The 17,103-nt window shown below is 42.1% G+C and overlaps 1 protein-coding gene across 3 annotated transcripts; it reads left to right on the top strand.

Annotated features, from left to right (window-relative positions):
• The first annotated feature begins 1 nt into the window (after position 1).
• LOC115200983 (myc-associated zinc finger protein) lies at positions 2-15,825 on the top strand. Of its 3 annotated transcripts, none has more exons than XM_029764156.1 (7): positions 2-876; positions 4,438-4,588; positions 4,826-4,932; positions 5,549-5,790; positions 6,231-6,303; positions 7,337-7,508; positions 13,353-15,825. In XM_029764156.1, exons 1-7 carry the CDS (start codon positions 844-846, stop codon positions 13,697-13,699), a joined length of 1,125 nt encoding a protein of 374 aa, XP_029620016.1. In that variant the 5' UTR covers positions 2-843; the 3' UTR covers positions 13,700-15,825. The 3 variants fall into 3 exon arrangements, with proteins under 3 accessions (XP_029620016.1, XP_029620015.1, XP_029620014.1); XM_029764155.1 differs by having other exon boundaries at positions 4,826-5,223; positions 6,231-6,294; XM_029764154.1 differs by having other exon boundaries at positions 4,826-5,223.
• Positions 15,826-17,103: the final 1,278 nt, after the last annotated feature.

Genomic DNA, 17,103 nt, shown 5'->3' with positions numbered 1-17,103 from the left:
CGAATATAAATCATATCCCTTTAACAGCAACTGGGACATAGCGGTGCAAGAAAAGGAGAGGAGGGGGAGAAGAAAGAGGATTTAAAAATAAAAGGAAGAAAGATACATGGAGGGAGGAGGGAGAGCGAGCAATAAAAAAAGAAAGATGACATCCTCGCAATTGAACAGCCGAGGTGGAGCGATAGGCTGCGTCCCGGCGCGGTCGCTCTTAGCTAGGGTCAGGGCTTGAATCCAACAACGAGGCTTCGACAAACAAGCGATTGGCCTGTTGGGGGGAAATCGGAAGAATAGATTCATACATTAAAATAATGAACTGCTACTCTTTCAAATGCGTTTATTGTAACACTGATAGTAGTTGTCATTGTGCGTAATGCATTACTTTTCATTTTAAGATCGAGCTATTACTATATGACTACGGCTTTATAAATAAGATTGATTTTGTGCGTACAGATATTTGGTTTCAAAGTCATTCATGCCAAGAGATATGCGTTCCTTATGCTTTGATAAAATTAAAGTTAGAAACCAAAGTCAAAGATAAATAGGCCACTATTGGAGCTGGCAATTCCACTCAGGCAGTCAGCCTAGTCGAAACGCCTGCGTGAATTTGAATAGCTTGAATACTCCTGTTAGATAAATATTTTTACAAAGTACATTTTTTGATAGTTGCATGTCCCTTTCGGATGATCAATAGCATACTTTTCTTGCTGCATTTGAATACTGTCAACATAGATCTTCTCGCCACAATCATTAACAGTGCGATTAAATATTATGCCAACGGTTTACAGTCGAATCGCCATCAGGATAACTTAGCTGATTTTATACTCTTCATCGCTTTGGTGCAAAATGGATGCTGCTTGGAGCAATTTTCTCTTCCAGGTAAGTTTTAATTGACCTTCTTTCTAGTCGTGTGTGCGCTTTTCTGATGAATGGCTGTTGAATATTTTTTTGTCTGCAGGGGCCTGGCCATTTAGGTAAACGAAGTAGCATTTACTCTAGGCCAGTGGTTCCCAAACTTTTTATAGTCCTGTACCCCTTCAAACATTCAACCTCCAGCTGCGCAACCCCTCTAGCACCAGGGTCAGCGCACTCTGAAACGTTGTTTTTTGCCATCATTGTAAGCTTTCCACACACACAACGCGTCTTCCTTTTCCCCAACGCAGTTAAGCCAGAACCACGCCCCGTTATTCGGAGAGGCGTTCTACAACGCTTTGAGCGCTCTCCAACTCCGGAAGTGAATATCATTTCAGTCACTGATTCATAACATTTGCCCTTGTATTTCAAGATTGAAAAATATAATAACATAATGTGGACAGAGCTACCCATTAACGTCCTTTAACGCGCAAAGACAGATTCAATGGCTGTAGCATAGCGTAATTCGACTGAATGATTAGCTAAAATATTTGACAAATTATGAATAAGCATATGCTTTTACCTGATAATAGACTACTAATGATAATATAGCAACTTTAAATACTGACCTAGTAACGTTTAGTAGCCTAAGTTAACTTAGCTGACCTTCAATTGAGGGAATTCAGCAGAGTTCTGAGCTATTTTTACAAGTCATTGACACAAAATAAATACATGGGCAAATGTTACGAAACATGATAATAATAGTCCTGCATTATGGTAGGCAGCTAATTGATTAAATTACACTTTCCATCCTTACATTGGAAGGCCATTCTCTCTGCGCTGATCGCCTGTGAGCGAGACAACGTTAGCTAGCCAATGGGAGCGTAGTAGAACGTCACTCTAAATAATGGGGCGTAGTTTTGGCTTAACTGCATTGGGAAAAAGAAAGACACGTACGATACATTTATTAAACATGTATCGCACAACCCGACTTGTGGGAAGTGACAAAGAGCTCTTATAGGACCAGGGCACAAATAATAATATTATAATAGTCAATAATTTTTCTCTTTATTTAGCCATCTTACATATACAACTTTTTGTTCCTTGAAGATTGTGAATAATTCACCACAGGTTAATGAGAAGGGTGTGCTTGAAAGGTTGCACATAACTCTGCAATGTTGGGTTGTATTGGAGAGAGTCTCAGTCTTAAATCATTTTCCACACACAGTCTGTGCCTGTATTTACTTTTCATGCTAGTGCGGGCCGAGAATCCACTCTCGCATAGGTCCTTGGTTGGAAAGGGCATCAGTGTCTTAACAGCGCGATTTGCCAAGGCAGGATACTCTGAACGCAGCCCAATCCAGAAATCTGGCAGTGGCTTCTGATTCAATTCAATTTTCACAGAACCACTTGTTACAATTTCGATGAGGCTCTCTTGTTCAGATATCGGTAAGTGGACTGGAGGCAGGGCATGAAAGGGATAAAGAATCCAGTTGTTTGTGCCATCCGTTTCGGGAAAGTACCTGCCTAATTGCGCACCCAACTCACTCAGGTACTTCGCTATATCTCATATGACATTGTCCGTTAGCTTGAGTTCATTTGCACACACAAAAATCATACAATGATGGAAAGACCTGTGTGTTGTCCTTGTTAATGCAGGCAGAGAAGAGCTCCAACTTCTTAATCATAGCCTCAATTTTGTCCCGCGCATTGAATATAGTTGCGGAGAGTCCCTGTAATCCTAGATTCAGATCAGTCAGGTGAGAAAAACATCACCCAGGTAGGCCAGTCTTGTGAGGAAGTCGTCATCATGCAAGCGGTCAGACAAGTGAAAATTATGGTCAGTGAAGAAAACTTTAAGCTCGTCTCTCAATTCCAAAAAAAAAGCGTGTCAATACTCTGCCCCTTGATAACCAGCACACTTCTGTATGTTGTAAAAGCGTAACATGGTCGCTGCCAATATCATTGCATAGTGCAGAAAATACACAAGAGTTCAGGGACTTTGCTTTAACAAAGTTAACCATTTTCACTGTAGTGTCCAAAACGTCTTTCAAGCTGTCAGGCATTCCTTTGGCAGCAGAGCCTCTCGGTGGATGCTGCAGTGTACCCAAGTGGCATCGGGAGCAACTGCTTGCACGTGCGTTACCACTCTACTATGTCTCCCTGTCATGGCTTTTGCGCCATCAGTACAGACACCAACACATCTTGACCACCAAAGTCTATTTGATGTCATAAAGCTGTCCAGTACTTTAAAAATATCCTCTCCTGTTGTTCTGGTTTCCAGTGGTTTGCAGAAGAGGATGTCTTCCTTAATTGACCCCCCATAAACGTAACGGACATATACCAGGAGCTGTGCCAGGCCCGCCACGTCTGTTGACTCATCCAGCTGTAACGCATCAAATTCACTGGCTTGTATACGAAGCAGTATTTCTTTCAAAACATCTCCCGCTGATGCGTTGTGAAACAGTGTTGTTTGATGGAGATATTGTCTGTATAGTTATTTTGGCCTTTTCCCCCAGCATTGTCCCAGCCATATCCGCGGCAGCAGGAAGAATTATGTCCCCCACAATAGTATGGGGCTTGCCTGTCCTAGCCACTCGGTAGCTCACATATAAGACGCTTCTATCTCCTTATTAATGGTATCTGTTGCTTTTATACATGTCTTACTACTCGAAAGTTGTCTTAATTCTCGCTCAAAAAACTCCCGTGGCTTATTTTTCAAATTGGTCTGTTTTGTTTCTAAATGTCTGCTTAAGAGTGAAGGTTTCATCGAGTTGTGAGATAGTACTTTAGCACATATAACACAGTGTGGCTGAGGAAAGGCACTACTCCCAATATAAGTGAACCCCAATCAATGTAGTTCTCATCATATTTGCGTCTTCGATGGTCCAACGTCCCTGTCTGTTGTTCGGTGAATTCCCTGGTAAGGGGACAGTAGCTCTTCGGTTGCATCAGATTCACAACTGTCAGTGTCCATGCTAGCTGGGCTAACAACAAACGTAGAGTTATTGATGCTAGCATTGGATGTGCTCGTGGAAGCAGAACAACTTTTGTCATGGACAGGTGCAGGTGTAGTACTGCTGGTAGTAGCAGTACTACCAGTAGAGCTGGTATGTGTCTCTATGGCCTTACTTTTTTTTAACCATTTATAAATTTTTGAGCAAATGGAATGAGCAGCAGCTACGTACTGACCATTTGTGGAATTCCCACAAGAGTAACGGTTAATGTGATTGGATGTTAATTATTTGACTAGGCTAGCTGTATTTCACATTGTGTTGTTGTTTCGCTGAACACTAGATGGTTTAATTTATTTTTGCAGTGAAACGAGGCTACTCAGGTGAGAAAAAAATCTCACCCAAATGTATTGCCCCGTTGGAAAATATAAATGTTTTGAAAATGTGAAGAATGTTTTTTTATATATATATATATATATATTTTTTTTTATTATTATTTTTTAAAATGTGAATCACATTTTTATTTGGTGTACCCCGACGGCATTGCGCGTACTCCTGGGGGTACCCCAGTTTGGGAATACCTGCCCTAGACAATGCAGTGACTTTCTGCTGATGGCTGTGTTTATTTCTCCAGACTACTCCCACCCAAAACCAAGTGGAGGGGACCCTCCAATCCGAACTCTTACCAGTCCATATGGCCTCTCCTCAGACCCCTCCCACAGAGCACATAGTCCATCCTCCTTCCACGGTGGACACTGCTGCCCTCAATGAAGAACCCTTACCTGGTGAGAGAATCATGGGTTGTGAAATACCATTGCTTCTTCAGCTGTTATCAGCAATTAAGTTGAAAAGGAAGTAATGTAGATTGCCAAACAAGTGGTCTGTTATCCTGTTATAAGCATAATGTGTTAGTCTTCATACTATTATATTTTGAATTGATAGGGATACTATTATTAATGTGCATTTCCTCTCTCTGTCTTCCTCTCTCATTCCCTCTCTTCTTCCGGTCTTCCGTCCTACAGTGAAGACGGTGTCCCGGCCTGCCCGTGTGCCCCACATCTGTGCCATATGCAGCAAGCAGTTCAAGAACAACTACAACCTGCGGCGGCACCAGTCGGTCCACACCGGGGTACGCATGAAGCGAGCAGGGGAGCAGGAGGAGGGGGCAAAGGAGGGTGGCAATGGTGCCGGCCCAGCGCAGGTGGTGTCGGGAGGTAGGACGGAGAGGTACACGGTCCCCCTCACCCTGCTCCACCTCTCCGTTCCTCCCCCTCTCCCCCCTCCCAGCGTGCTGGCGTCCCAGCAGCCAGCTGCGGGTAGTCAGGATGGCGAAGAGGTTGCCATGGCAAGCGTAGTGGCTAGCGTTAACCCCCATGCTCCTCCTGCAGCTGTTGACATGGGGGCGGGGGCGACAGTACAGGTGGGTCAGGGTGCTTCTGTAGGTTGTTGTTGTCGTCCGTGAAAAGGAAAACTAGACTTTAGGTTTGTCTTGTCTTTATGGAGATTGTGGAAAAGCCTTATTTTCAATAGAGGGGATTCAGCATTTTATGCAAACGGTCCAGAGAAATGATCTAGGTGTAGCGATCCATGTGTGTCTGCGTGGTTCGGAAAGACACAGAGAATCGACAATATGATATGTAAATAATCAACAAGGCATGTGTAATAGTCATGTCCGACAATGCATAAAAAACGATGTTTGTACTCCTCACAAACAATGTTTGTTCTCCTCACCCCCTCCCCCCCAGCGGCCATCGAACCCGAACCCTGTGCGGAAGAATCACGCTTGTGAAACGTGCGGGAAGGCCTTCCGAGACGTGTACCACCTTAACCGACACCGTCTCTCCCACTCGGATGAGAAACCCTTCTCCTGCCCCATCTGCCAGCAGAGGTTCAAGAGGAAGGACCGCATGAGCCACCACGTGCGCTCTCACCAAGGTGGTGTGGAGAAACCCTACGTGTGCCCCCACTGTGCCAAGGCTTTCTCCAGGTGAGAATGGCACGCTATAGGCCAGAGAGCAGGGTTGTGTTCATTAGGGCAGGCAACAGAAAAGGTTTTCATATATTGCCTCTCCCTCTCTCTGTATTTCAAGCCGCTTTCTTACGCTTTGTGTCTGTGATACACTCCAATGAGTTTGTCAGATGTTTTAGACCTCAAAAGTAGTCAAGAAGAGTCCACATCCCATGCTATTAGTTGTGTAGATGCAGCTGTAAGGCTCAACCCAAAATGAATGGAAAATTTAAGCACCATAAATCTTTTATCTTTTTCATTCATATTGGGTTGTGGCATTTCGCTGTATCTACACAACACACGCCCTGGATCTCAAAAGACATCTGACAAAGTTTTAATTTGGAAGTTCACATTTTCAGCAGGAGAAAGTGTATAACAAGGTATTGTGGTCTCAACCCTTCCTGTCTCACTTCTTTCAGGCCCGACCATCTCAACAGTCACGTCAGACAAGTCCACTCTTCTGAACGACCCTTCAAGTGTCCGGTACTTGATGTTTGTGCTACTTTATATCCTTTTACACCACTCAAATCTCAGTACAGTCATTGTTAACCATGAATTTGCTTCTCTGTACCTTAAATCCTTCGTACCATAACTATCCATTGTAATAAAATTGGGGTTGGGATCAATTCCATTTAATTTCAGTCAATTCAGGAAGTGAATTGGAATTTGAGTTTACTTCCTTAATTGACTGAATTGAAATGGAATTGACTCCAACCCTGAATTAAATAAAATGAAAGATCGTTTTGCTATTAACCCTGAGCCTACAATTTCTGCTTCCCCGCGGAATGGTAATTAACATAATGCAAAAATCACCATCAAAATCCATCTGTTTAAGCTAAAAAAAATGTTTTGCGTGGGCTGTGCATCCGCTGATATCGCCCTGCCGCATCTACGGTGGTGGCAGAGCTAGAGCGGTGTTTGTCAGACCATGAGACATCCCAAAATTGCTGTTGTCATAAAAAAGTCTGTAGCGTCCGATTGGTTTGGCCTACAAAGTATTAAGACCAATCTGTTGAAAGATGACTCTCACGAACGTGGTGGTGTTCTCCCTCATTATGGGGTATAGATTGATGCTGAATCTTTTTTTATTGTGTACATTTTAGAATAAGGCTGTAACATAACAAAATGTGGAAAAAGTGAAGGGGTCTGAATACTTTCTGAATGCACTGTATTTATTGAGATAGTTTAGTGCCTAAAATAAGGGGTTAAATATATGTTACTTTTTTTTTTTTAGTTTGCTGATCTTCCTTATCTCTCAGATATAGGAGAGATGCTTCAGAACAAACTTCATTTAGATTTTTTGTAGGGACTCTGTTGATTCCAGTGAATCTGTTATTCAATGCTAATAGCAGTAATGCCAAATTCATCCAATAATGTTTTTATACATTTCTTGGATACATTAGGCGGTCTTAAAATAAAAAACTGCCCGGCTTAGACAGGGCTTAAACTCTAGAGGGTTAAACTACTGCTTTCTCTGTATCTTTATTGATAACCAGTTGTTCCTCATAACTCTTGATGTGTTTAGACGTGCGAATCCAGCTTCGCCACGAGGGACCGGCTACGTGCCCATATGATCCGCCACGAGGAGAAGGTCCCGTGCCACATATGCGGCAAGCTCCTGTCTGCTGCCTACATCACCGATCACATGAGGGTCCACAACCAATCGCAGCACCACGCCTGCCATCTCTGTAACCGCAGTGAGTGTCTGTCAACACCCCAGATTGTTTGATGGGTTCACGAAAAGTTGAAGATGTTAATAAATGTTTCGAGTTTATAAGTGGTTTATCTGATCTTAATAAACATTCAAAGTTTATAAATGGTTTATTTAGAAGTAATAAACATTTGTCAACTCTTGGTACACACACACACGCTTGGTATATAATCAATAAACATTTAAATGGGCTATCAGCAGTTACTACATCCATTTTTGTACATATACACTGAACAAAAATATATATAAACGCAACATGTAAACGGTTGGTCCCATGTTTAATGAGATGAAAGAAAACTCCCAGAAATGTTCCATATGCACAAAAAGCTTTTTTTTCTCTGAATTTGTACACAAATTTGTTTATATCCCTGTTAGTGAGCATTTCTCCTTTGCCAAGATAATCCATCCACCTGACAGGTGTGGAATATTAAGAAGCTGATTAAACAGCATGATCATTACACAGGTACACCTTGTGCTGGGGACAATAAAAGGCCACTTTAAAGTGTGTGTGTGGAGGGGAGGGGGGGGGGGGGTGCTGAGGAGTAGTTATGTCTGTAATGAAGCCCTTTTGTGGGGGAAAAACTCATTCTGATTGGCTGGGCCTGGCTCACAAGTGGATGGGCCTATGTCCTCCCAGACCCACCCATGGCTGCACCCCTGCCCAGTAATGAAATCCATAGATTAGGGCCTAATTCATTTATTTCAATTGACTGATTTCCTTATATGAACTGTAACGCAGTAAAATCTTTAAAGTTGTTGCATGTTTAATTTATATTTGTGGTTCAGTGGAAATTAATGACATATAAACTCAGCAAAAAAATAAACTTTTTTCAGGACCCTGTCTTTCAAAGATAATTCGTAAAAATCCAAATAACTTCACAGATCTTCATTGTAAAGGGTTCACTGTTTCCCATGATTGTTCAAAGAACCATAAACAATTAATGAACATGCACCTGTGGAACGGTCGTTAAGACGCTAACAGCTTACAGACGGTAGGCAATTAAGGTCACAGTTATGAAAGCTTAGGACACTAAAGAGGCCTTTCTACTGACTCTGAAAAACACAAAAGAAAGATGCCCAGGGTCCTTGCTCATCTGAGTGAATGTGCCTTAGGCATGCTGCAAGGAGGCATGAGGACTGCAGATGTGGCCAGGGCAATAAATTGCAATGTCCGTACTGTGAGACGCCTAAGACAGCGCTACAGGGAGACAGGACGGACAGCTGATCGTCCTCGCAGTTGCAGACCACGTATAACAACACCTGCACAGGATCGGTACATCCGAACATCGCACCTGTGGGACAGGTAAAGGATGGCAACAACAACTGCCCGAGTTACACCAGGAATGCACAATCCCTCCATCAGTGCTCAGACTGTCCGCAATAGGCTGAGAGAGGCTGGACTGAGGGCTTGTAGGCCTGTTGTAAAGCAGGTCCTCACCAGACATCACCGGCAACAACGTCGCCTATGGGCACAAACCCACTGTCGCTGGACCAGACAGGACTGGCAAAAAGTGCTCTTCACTGACGAGTCGCGGTTTTGTCTCACCAGGGGTGATGGTCGGATTTGCGTTTATCATTGAAGGAATGAGCGTTACACCGAGGCCTGACCTCTGGATCGCCCCACACCGCCCCAGACCATCGGACTGAGCTTGTTGTCATTGCAAGCAATCTCAACGCTGTGCGTTACAGAGAAGACATTCTCCTCCCTCATGTGGTACCCTTCCTGCAGGCTCATCCTGACATGACCCTCCAGCATGACAATGCCACCAGCCATCAGCCATACTGCTTGTTCTGTGCGTGATTTCCTGCAAGACAGGAATGTCAGTGTTCTGCCGTGGCCAGTGAAGAGCCCGGATCTCAATCCCATTGACCACGTCTGGGACCTTTTGGATCGGAGAGTGAAGGCTAGGGCCATTCCCCCCAGAAATGTCTGGGAACTTGCAGGTGCCTTGGTGGAAGAGTGGGGTAACATCTCACAGCATGAACTGGCAAATCTGGTGCAGTCCATAAGGAGGAGATGCACTGCAGTAGGGATCCCTTCACCCCCATTCCCGCTCGGATCCCGTTAACGGGATTTATTTGACAACATCCAGTGAAATTGCAGCGCGCCAAATTCAAAAACAGAAATACTCATAATAAGAATTAATTAAACATACAAGTGTTATACATCAAAATAGAGTTTAACTTCTTGTTAGTCCAGTTAATCCAGTGTCAGATTTCAAAAAGGCTTTACGGCGAAAGCAGACCATGCAATTATCTGAGTACAGCACCCCGCATACAAACGCAAGAAAATACTATTTCAGCCAGCCAGGTGTGACAAAAAAATCATAAATAACAATATAATTCATGCCTTACCTTTGAAGATCTTCTTATGTTGGCATGCCAAAATGTCCCAGAACCATCACAAATGGTCCTTTTGTTCGACAAATTTCTTCTTTATATCCACAAAATTTCAATTTATTTGGCGCGTTTAATTCAGAAATACACCGGTTTCAACTCGCCCAACATGCCTACAAAGTATCTAATAAGTTACCTATAAACTTGGTCCAAACATTTCAAACAACTTTCCTAATCAAACCTTAGGTATCCTAAAACGTAAATAATCTATAAAATTTAAGATGGGATAAACTGTGTTCAATACCGGGCGAAAACAAAGTAAAGCACGTTCCAGGTCTTGCGCACCAAAAGACTTGAGTCCCTCCTGAGTGACACATGGAAATAACAGGGCTACTTCTTCATTTCTCAAAAGAAAAACCATCAACCAATTTCTAAAGACTGTTGACATCTAGTGGAAGCCATAAGAACTGCAAGCAAATTCCTATTAAAAAGAGCTTCCCATAGAAAATTAATAGAAAACACATTGACCTCAAATGTTTTCCCTGGATGGATTGTGCTCGGGGTTTTGCCTGCCAAATCAGTTATGTTATACTCACAGACATTATTCAAACAGTTTTAGAAACTTCAGAGTGTTTCCTATCCAAATCCACTAATAAAATGCAAATCCCAGCTTCTGGGCCTGAATATCAGGCATTTTACTTTGGGCACGCTTTTCATCCGGACGTCAAAATACTGCCCCCTAGCCTTAAGAAATTTTAATGCAGCTGGATACTGACTGTTACTTTTGATTTTAAACCCCCCCCCCCATTGTTCAGGGACACATTATTCAATTTCTGTTAGTCACATGTCTGTGGAAGTTGTTCAGTTTGTCTCAGTTGTTGAATCTTGTCATGTTCACAAATATTTACACGTTAAGTTTGCTGAAAATAAGCGCAGTTGACAGTGAGAGGACTTTTCTTTTTTGCTGAGTTTATATATATATAACTCATTGATTCTTGAAGAACATAAAACAAAAATGGCTCATGAGCTTAATTCAGCTGTCACACCCCTTTGGAAGCCAAAATATAAACTTGTTTTACTCCAATGTTCATAAACAAACACTGTATAGACCCAAAACATGGTTAAAACAATACTTTTGATATCATGGATGGTCAGTCCTTTCATCCATAGCTCTGTCTATGAATTAGAGAGTGGTTATGTTCAGCTTTTTACCAAAACAGAGAGGGGTTGGTCAGATAAATTTTTTGGACTGCGGATTGGCCCTTTTAAAGGAACACATTTTCATTCTAGCCCGCCTACCCTACCTTATAAAGCAGGGATCATCAACTAGATTCAGCCGCAGGCCGATTTATTTCTTGAGTGGATGGTCAGGTGGCCGAAACAAAGTTACAAATATTTTGAAGACTGCAAAATGACAGCAAGAAGCCCAAACAGATATAATATTTGAAAAAAACATAATTTCAAACCTTACTTGAACCTTACTTGAGGTTACAACAAACTTAATAATCAAAGTACAAGTCTGTCAGAAGCTCTGAAGGGGTGCTCATGCACAAACTAGGCATCTCTGCTCTTCTAGGCGTTGGGCCAAAGTAACAATGTGTTCCCTTATTTTTGTTCTTCTATTAGTCCTTTCCCTGAGAGTGAAGTCACAGACCATCCTAACACAATAACAAGAAACAATACGCTACATGTAGTCACACATTTGCAGAGACACAGAGGACACAACAATGTCCACTACAATACGATCACATGCAGTACCAGTCAAAAGTTTGGACACCTACTCACTCTAGGGTTTTTATTTATTTTTACTATTTTCAGACATCAAAACTAGGAAGTAACATGTAGTAACCAAAAAAAGTGATAAACAAATCAAAATATATTTGAGATTCTTCAAAGTAGCCACAATTTGCCTTGATGACAGTTTTGCACACTCTTGGCATTCTCTCAACCAGCTTCATGAGGTAGTCACCTGGAATGCATTTAAATTAACAGGTGTCTTGTTAAGTTAATTTTGGGAATTTCTTTCCTTCATAATGCCTTTGAGCCAATCAGTTGTGTTGTGACAAGGTAGGGGTGGTATACAGAAGATGGCTCCATTTGGTAAAAGACCAAGGCCATATTATGGCAATTACAGGCCAAACAAGCAAAGATACATTTAAGACATGAAGGTCAGTCAATCTGGAAAATTTCAAGAACTTTGAAAGTTTCTTCAAGTGCAGTCACAATTAACATCAAGCACTATGATGAAACTGGCTCTCATAAGGACCACAACAGGAAAGGAAGACCCAGAGTTACCTCTGCTGCAGAGGATAAGTTCATTAGAGTTACCAGCCTCAGAAATTGCAGCCCAAATATATGCTTCACAGAGTTCAAATAACAGACACATCTCAACATCAACTGTTCAGAGGAGACTGTATGAATCAGGCCTTCATGGTTGAATTGCTGCAAAGAAACCACTACTTAAGGACACCAATAAGAAGAAATGACATGCTTGGGCCAAGAAACTCGAGCAATGGACATTAGACCGGTGAAAATCTGTCCTTTGGTCTGATGAGTCCAAATTTGCGATTTTCCAACCGCCGTGTCTTTGTGGGACGCAGACTAGGTGAACCGATGATCTCTGCTTGTGTGTTTCCCACCGTGAAGCATGGAGGAGGAGGTGTGATGGTGTGGGGGTTCTTTGCTGGTGACACTGTCAGTGATTTATTTAGAATTTAAGGCACACTTAACCAGCATGGCTACCACAGCATTCTGCAGCGATACGCCATCCCATCTAGTTTGCATTTAGTGGGACTATCATTTGTTTTTCAACAGGACAATGACCCAACACACCTCCATGCTGTGTAAGGGCTATTTGACCAAGGAGAGTGATGCAGTGCTGCATCAGATGACCTGGCCTCCACAATCACCTAACCTCAACCCAATTGAGATGAGTTGGACCGCAGAGTGAAGGAAAAGCAGTCAACATGTGCTTGGCATATGTGGGAACTCCTTCAAGACTGTTGGAAAAGCATTCCAGGTGAAGCTGGTTGAGAGAATGCCAAAAATGTGCAAAGCTGTCATTAAGGCAAAGGGTGGCTACTTTGAAGAATCTCAAATATATTTAGATTTACTTAACACTTTTTTTGGTTACTACATGATTCCATGTGTGTTATTTTATAGTTTTAATGGCTTCAATATTATTCTACATTGTAGAAAATAGTACAAATAAAGAAAAACCCTTGAATGAGTAGGTGTGTCCAAACCTTTGACTGGTACTGTATATCTCTTTATCATGCGTGGGAATAATTTGGAACAGATTTCTAAAATCAAAATCACTTGGAGCAGATTTGCTGTTGTTTTTACAGTCTTAGTCCAACAATGTTTTTTTGTTTTGCTCAGAAAACTTGGGGGGCCAAATAAAATCACCTGCCTTTTGGGGAGCCGCGCTATAAAGCATTACTTGTAAAGCCTTGAAATGATTCTAACTGCTAACTCTCTGCGTCTCCTCCAGGCTTCACCACTCTGACCTACCTGCGCGTCCACGCCCAGAAGCACCACGGCCAGGAGTGGAAGGAGAGTGCTGGTGTCTTCGGCGGCACAGGCTCCGGTGGTGTCCTTGTGTGCCAGCTGTGCGGGGTGCACTGCAAGACCCCCACCCAGCTGCAGGGCCACATGGGCACCCACAACACAGGGGGCCAAGGGGGATCTCCCGGCCCTGTCACCTCTAGTGGGGCATCCAGCTCCTCTGTGTCCCTTGGCAACATGGTGTCCGCCCCAAACTTCTACGTCAGCGGCAACACGGTGGTGGACCTGCTAGTGTCGGATTGCTCCAGCATCCAGCCTCAGTCCCACAGTTAGCAGAGTGGAGCCTCCGTTGAACCACAGCCCCTTGAGTCCCTAAGTCCTATAGTGAGAGGTTAGGAGGACAAAGGGGGCTTGCTTATGGGAGAGCCACAGTAAAGAATGTAGCTACTCGAAATCCCATAGCTAGTGGAAAGGGGGAAAGGGCCAGAGCGGGCTGGCTTAGGGGAGAGAAAGAGGCAGTTAGGAGAATGTGGCGAGAGGGGGAGACATGTCCTGTACGCTGCTGATTTGATGACGCTAGATAATGACAAATACAAAAGTGAGTGTCCCCAACCTGGCTGAACTTTCTTGCACTTTCAGGACTCCTATGACACTGTGGTCTTGTGTGCATCTACTCTATCCCTCTCCCTCCCTCCTTCCACCCTTTGTCTCCCTCAGTCCCTGCAACTACTCCTCTCTGCTAGTAATGTACCATATTTTGTAACTGTATGTCAGAAACACTTTCCTTTTGCCTCCATTTTGTCCTTCTCTTTTCCGAGCCTTCAAAAGAAAGGCTTGTAGTAAGAAGTTGGGGGGTGATATAAAAGAGTAACAGGGAAATTATATTACAAAAGGGTGCGTATAAGAGGATATTCTGAAAGAGAATGAAAGGTTGAGGGGGAGAATAGCACATAAGTCAGGGGCTGCTACCTTCCAGAAATGGAGAGGAGTAGACACGGTGTATAAATTGTGTTATCATAGAGTATATGGATGTAGTCTGTTTTAAATAGGGCCAACGCTGTATCTGGAGGTTAGCCCATACTGTAACGGTGTTCATGAACAGTGTACTTTATCTATTTGTTTCAGGTACAGTAGAGAGAAAAAAACATTGGCAAAGTTGAGTTAAGGAGTATCAAGCACCTTACAAATGTTGACTTTTAATTTCACCGAAGGTTCAGACAGGTATTTACTCTGCGTCTTCCTCTCTGGGACGGCCACATTTTAATACACAATGGAGATGCTCATGACTGCTACTGTACAGCCAGGCGCATGACACAGTTCACTTGCACCTAAAACACAATTTGCATGAAAGTGAAACTAAGACAACTTTACTTTTCCTGAAAGCAAGAAGTTATCATGCTACAAGAACATTAGCAGCAGTCCCCCTTACACTACAGATCAAGTGGCCATTGATTCAGTCAAATGAATTGAACCCATGTCTGCCATTTTCTTTGTTTGTAACTGTCTCCTTTGTTTTGTTCCTTGTACGAGTTCACCGTATTAAAACTCATTCATTCGAATTCTAGACACCACCATGTATAGTGCACAGCGTTCTGATCACAACTCATATTATGACTTACCGCTCCCCATGAATCTGAGAAAGATCACTTTTCCTCAGATCATTTGGGTTGTCAGACTTTTTCAGTGGTTAAGGTGTGATGTCATGGAAGGGCTTTAAAGGTCAAAGGTCAGGTTGAGATAAGTATATCCAGGTACTACTAGTGTTCTATGCCCCACCCCTAGTATGCTTTCAAGAAGTCCTGGTTTTGTACTGAAGTGCTTCATTTCATCTGTTTAGTGTTGGCATGTTAGCTTGAAAAAAAATTGTAGAATTATTTAATTTTGAGACTTGTTCTTCCTGTTAAGAAATGTAGTGATTTAATCAAAGTTATTTTAGGGTTCCCGCATTAAGCAAAACAAATTATATTTTTTAACTATATTCTATGAACCTGTACAGCTCTTGCGATACATCTTAATGCCTTATTGTACTCAACTGCATTTTAATTATTTTATTCTGAACTATTTAAAATCTTAGTCATGGATTTATTAAGGACATTAATGGGATGTATTTATATTTTTATATTTCAACAGTATGCATGTCTATGAACAGTTGTTGGAGCCAAACAATTTTTGACGCTTACCACGATCATGAATATTAAGTTATTATTTTGTAGATGAAGTAGAGATCATGTTATTTTGTAATTTTTACTATTAAAAGTAAAACGACTAAACAGATGAGGTGAGGGGTGTCCATTATTTATTTGGTGTTTGTGTGTGTCACACACATGCTTGAGATAGAAAGTGTAAGGATTTTTTGTCAATGTCAGATAAGTTGTAATGAGAATGGTGGGCGGTGGCATGCAACTGGTAACAACATTTGTATGGTGGTATCTCTGACTAGTAAAATATATTAAGTGTGAGATGAGCATTTTTTTATTTGCACCAAAGAAAACAAGTGATAGACAACAATACAGATAAAAACATTTTAACTTTTTTTTAAACGTGTGCAGGTGTGGTTGGAAACCCAAGGGCTTGTATAAAAAAAAAACACCACAAAAATAAATACAATACATAAGTACAAAAATAAAACAGGTTTGTTAAAACAGATAACAAAACCTACTAATTAGAAATGAATTGATCAGTAATTAAGAAAATATATTTGTTTTCTTTAAATGTACAGTTGAAGTCAGAAGTTTACATACACTTAGGTTGAAGTCATTAAAACTCATTTTTCAACCACTCCACAAATTTCTTGTTAACAAACTATAGTTTTGGCAAGTCGGTTAGGACATCTAATTTGTGCATGACAAGTAATTTTTCCAACAATTGTTTACAGACAGATTATTTCACTTATATTTCACTGTGTCACAATTCCAGTGGGTCAGAAGTTTACATACACTAATTGACTGCCTTTAAACAGCTTGGAAAATTCCAGAAAATTATGTCATGGCTTTGGAAGCTTCTGATAGGCTAATTGACATAATTTGAGTCAATTGGAGGTGTACCTGTGGATGTATTTCAAGGCCTACCTTCAAACTCAGTGCCTCTTTGCTTGACATCATGGGCAAATCAAAATAAATCAGCCAAGGCCTCAGAAAAAATATTGTAAACCTCCACAAGTCTGGTTCATCCATGGGAGCAATTTCCAAACGCCTGAAGGTACCACCTTCATCTGTACAAACAATAGTACGCAAGTATAAACACCATGGGACCACGCAGCCGTCATACCGCTCAGGAAGGAGACGCGTTCTGTCTCCTAGAGATGAACGTACTTTGGTGCGAAAAGTGCAAATTAATCTCAGAACAACAGCAAAGGACCTTGTGAAGATGCTGGAGGAAACAGGTGCAAAAGTATCTATATCCACAGTAAAACGAGTCCTATATCGACATAACCTGAAAGGCCACTCAGCAAGGAAGAAGCCACTGCTCCAAAACTGCCATAAAAAAGCTAGACTACGGTTTGTAACTACACATGGTGACAAAGATCGTACATGTTGGAGAAATGTCCTCTGGTCTGATGAAACAAAAATAGAACTGTTTGGCCATAATGACCATCATTATGTTTGGAGGAAAAAGGGGGATGCTTGCAAACCGAATAACGCCATGCCAACCGTGAAGCACGGGGGTGGCAGCATCATGTTGTGGGGATGCTTTGCTGCAGGAGGGACTGGGGGACATCACAAAATAGATGGCATCAT

Source organism: Salmo trutta, chromosome 10 (assembly GCF_901001165.1).
Source record: "Salmo trutta chromosome 10, fSalTru1.1, whole genome shotgun sequence".
NCBI classification, from domain to species: Eukaryota; Metazoa; Chordata; class Actinopteri; order Salmoniformes; family Salmonidae; genus Salmo; species Salmo trutta.
Note: the sequence above shows the minus strand (reverse complement) of the source record. Positions and strands in the feature narration are given on the sequence as shown.

Excerpts from the sequence above, each read along its gene's own strand:
- LOC115200983 (XM_029764154.1), top strand. The coding sequence starts at position 844 with ATGGATGCTGCTTGGAGCAATTTTCTCTTCCAG. Across the intron at positions 4,589-4,825 it reads CAATGAAGAACCCTTACCTG|TGAAGACGGTGTCCCGGCCT; the intron begins GTGAGAGAATCA and ends TCCGTCCTACAG. Across the intron at positions 7,509-13,352 it reads CTGCCATCTCTGTAACCGCA|GCTTCACCACTCTGACCTAC; the intron begins GTGAGTGTCTGT and ends CGTCTCCTCCAG.